Source organism: Pinus tabuliformis, chromosome 8 (assembly GCF_031772625.1).
Source record: "Pinus tabuliformis cultivar Carrire ecotype Pingquan chromosome 8, CPIR1, whole genome shotgun sequence".
NCBI classification, from domain to species: domain Eukaryota; kingdom Viridiplantae; phylum Streptophyta; class Pinopsida; order Pinales; family Pinaceae; genus Pinus; species Pinus tabuliformis.
Genome location: NC_142294.1, coordinates 380,231,449 through 380,235,549, shown reverse-complemented (window position 1 = coordinate 380,235,549; position 4,101 = coordinate 380,231,449). Strand labels below are relative to the sequence as shown.

At 34.2% G+C, this 4,101-nt stretch overlaps 1 protein-coding gene across 1 annotated transcript; it reads right to left on the bottom strand.

Annotated features, from left to right (window-relative positions):
• Positions 1 to 556: 556 nt before the first annotated feature.
• On the bottom strand, positions 557 to 2,218 carry LOC149235694 (uncharacterized). Its single transcript, XM_089461440.1, has 3 exons — positions 1,920 to 2,218; positions 1,675 to 1,753; positions 557 to 1,571 (listed from the first exon to the last, which is right to left on the bottom strand). Exons 1-3 carry the CDS (start codon positions 1,926 to 1,928, stop codon positions 814 to 816), a joined length of 846 nt encoding a protein of 281 aa, XP_089317566.1. The 5' UTR covers positions 1,929 to 2,218; the 3' UTR covers positions 557 to 813.
• Positions 2,219 to 4,101: the final 1,883 nt, after the last annotated feature.

Sequence of the window (4,101 nt, the reverse complement as noted above, 5' to 3'; positions counted from 1 at the left end):
ATAAATGGGTTGAGATATAAATTAATTTTATGATTATTATTAATATTAAAAGTCAAATTTAAGAAGATGGTTATTAAATTCTTCCAACTTAGACAGATTAAATCAAGTTTAAGAGTATGATATATTGATTATTAAACTTTTCCAACCTATTAAACCAACTTTAGGAGTATGATATTTAAATTCGTCGACAAATTTAGAAGGAAGCTTTGGGTATCTCCAACAAGCTTTTGTTTGACATTTTTTACATAACTTTTTTAGGTGTCAATGGATCGAAAACTGATCATACATATTAAACCAAGTTTAGGAGTATGATATTTAAATTCCTCGACAAATTCAGAAGGAAGCTTTGGGTATCTCCAACAAGCTTTTGTTTGACATATTTTACATAACTTTTCTAGGTATCAATGGATCGGAAACTGATCATACAAACAAGGTTGAAACAGCGTTTATTAATCTCATACTAAAAACTCAAAATTCAGTGGATAGTGCTCAACATAACCGATAATAATAGCGTGTGCCTAACCTTTCTAGGTATCAATGGATCGAAAACTGATCATACAAACAAAGCTGAAACAGCGTTTATTAAGCTCACACTAAAAACTCAAAATTCTGTGGATAGTGCTCAACATAAGCGATAATAATAGCGTAGACAAAAGGAATTTGTCTTTGCCGGAATTGTAAGTCATATATAGCACACATTGAAAGCATATGACCATCATAAACTGCTCAAACATATTTCAATGGCCTACTAATACCTCAACAGAAACCTGGGATTCTTACTCTACCAATGAGCAGATCTCGAGTAATTATTAATTACATTATGGTGCAGGGATCGTAAGACTCTTCTTTCAACACATACACAACCCCATCGGGATGAGCACAAGGTTGAGGATATTGTGGCCACACTATCTCTGGTCTGCATGAACAAGAAAAGCATGGAGGAGAACAGTGACCGTGGCATACCTGATAGCGATCTGGTCTACATGCGCAAGAGGAGCATGGGGGGTAACAGTGACCCTGGCACACTTGATAACAATTTGGTCCACAGAAATGACCTGGGGGATGATAGCACACTAGATTCAACTCTGTTCCCCCACCTCCACTACTTCCTTTTCCACCTCCGCTTTTACCACCTCCGCCTCCACCTCCACCTCCTTTTACTTCTTCTCCTTCTCCACCTCCACCTCCACTACTTCCTTTTCCTCCTCCGCTTTCACCTCCTTTTCCTTTGCCTTTCCCTTCTCCTCCTTTTCCACCTCCACTTCCTCCTCCCCCTTTACCAGCTTCAGCTGTTTTTCCTTTTCCTTCTCCTTCTCCTTCTCCTCCTTTTCCCTCTCCTCCCTTAACCCCTCCTTTTCCACCCCCACTTTCTCCTCCTCCTTTTGCACCCGCACCTCCACCTCCTTTCACATCTCCTTTCCCAGCTTCTCCTCCTCCTGACACAGGCCCAACAGAGATCAATTGAGCACACCTGAATTTCTTTCTCAGCATGTTTGACATGCAAACGGGATCCGCATCTCCGATCACTGTCAGGGTGTTCTCCTTCATATTGATCGTCAGCGAATCAATTCCTGCAATCACCCAAACGTTCAAAACACCCAAAAATAGATTTCATTCGGCCCAACAACCCAAATTAAACTCAATTAAATCACAAAAACCCCAAAAATGGATTACCTTCGATCTTCGTAACGGAATGCAAGGCGACCTTCTTGCATTTATAGCAATCATTCATGTGCAACTTCATCACAGTTTTCTGCAGATCAATAACATGTCAGCCCACACAGCATTAGCAACACAAAACCAAACCCTAAATCTAGAACAGATAATGAGTTACGACTTACATAACATGTCAGCCCACACAGCATTAGCAACACAGAACCGAACCCTAAATCTAGAACAGATAACGAGTTACGACTTACATTCGCCATTGTCTGAACATGTACTGCATGCAGGCACAGGGTACTTTGGAGACTTCTATTTCTCGGCAGAGATCTGACGAATTATAGGAACTCAGAGGCTCTCAAACAAAATGTATAACAGCTCAAAAACAATCCACTAAGCAAGAAAAAACTTGACCTATAACAATGGCAGATAGACGAACGATTTATTTTGCAGAATTAACGCTGCACCAACCATACAAACCCATGTGGGTCACATAATTCTAGGGTCGGTAAAAAAGCATCGGATCGTCGCACGCTGGCGCGCTGTAGGACGACTCGACGACAGTGTGGAATACGTACCATATATATTTCAGTGAATGCCCTCATACGACAATAAATATACCTACCTAAGACTAAGACCTGGTGCCATATGTAGGGTGGTTTTGTGGTTTTGGTAAATTTGATTTTGTTAGTGTTAGAGTGGTTGCGGTTTTCAGAGTGGTTTTGGTAAATTTGATTCGTTCAGTTTTCAAGGTCCAAGTTATCCTTGGTTTTCAAGCTCTAGAAATAGATGACCATTCATAATTTTACCACATGTTGTTGATGGCAAACCCTAGTTGTAACTTTGTAAGTAATTCAAATGGTTTAATACATTCAACTTCTTCATCACATAAGTGTCTAAATCAATTCTCCCACATAGTTTACCTTTTTACCTCGCTAAATATCTCTACTAAAGCAAACCTTCGTAATCATCACAATCAATTTGCAATAAGTACAATTAACCTTAACTTTGACCCCCCAAAAAATATCAAGGTTCCCACTTTAATTTAACATAATATCACAATTGGCTCCATAAACTCACAATTCAACTAGGGGTCTTGAATGGAAAGGCCAAGTCTCATTGCGTTAGTCCTTCACATTTGTTACGTACGAACCTTTCTTGTCTGCACAGCTCACTTATCATCGAGATTCCTACGATTGAAAAGACGCAATTGTGAATGGAGTGACTTTAGCAGTGGAAAGTGGCTTTTTAACTATTGATATGATGTACATACATCCCCACCTCCAATTTCATGTCCAAGGATCATGAGAAGACATGATGTAATTGTCCACTTCCAAGAATCATCATATAAGGCATTATGTAATTCAAATGATCTCTCTGCCCAGTTTTGAGTAACGATGGATTTTGATGACAAGCTTGTTAAACGTGACTTTTATGATTAATTTATTAATTATATTAATGAGGAGGATTAAATATTTCTTTTAGTTATAATAATTATGTAAAATTCCTTTTCATTTTATTTAAAGGTTAGTTAATTGTCTTTTCACCATAATTTTCACCATAATTTGAAGTGTCAAATTCTATTTACTTTATATTATTTATATTTATTTAATTTATATTATTTATATTTATTTAATTTATTAAAGGTAAATTTTATTTTATTTTATTTTGTACCATAATTGATAGATTTTTATAGATTTTTATTGACATAATTTATGATTGTATAAGAGAATCTATTTATTAAATTTCATCCTTGCTTTTGAAGATTATAATGATTTCATATATTATCTTCATTCATTTAACCGACTTGTTTTATTCAATTTTATCATATGATTGATAACAATTTATGATGGTAGGGATTTATGGAAGATTATAATGATGTCATATATTATCTCTATTCATTTATCCAACTTGTTTTACTCAATTTTACAATATGATTGATAAATTTCTATGAATATAATATATGATGGTAGGGAATTTATTAATTTTTGATAATTTTACTTATACTTTGTTCATATTATGATAAAATGGGATGAATTTGAATGCAGTAATTTTATTTTATAATTGAAAAATTTGTATTAATATAATATATGATAGTAGGGAATTTATTGAAGATTATAATGATTTCCTATATTATCTCCATTCATTTAACCCACTTGTTTTGCTCAATAAAATGATTGATAAATTTGTATGAATATAATATATCATGGTAGGGAATTTATTAAATTTTGATAATTTTACTTATACTATGTTCATATTATGATAAAATTGGATGAATTCGAATGCATTAATTTTATTTTATAATTGATCATTTGTATTAATATGCTATATGATGGTAGGGAATTTATTAATTTTTGATAATTTTACTTATTCTATGTTCATATTACGATAAAAATTGGATGAATTTGAATGCAATAATTTTATTTTATAATTTAAAAC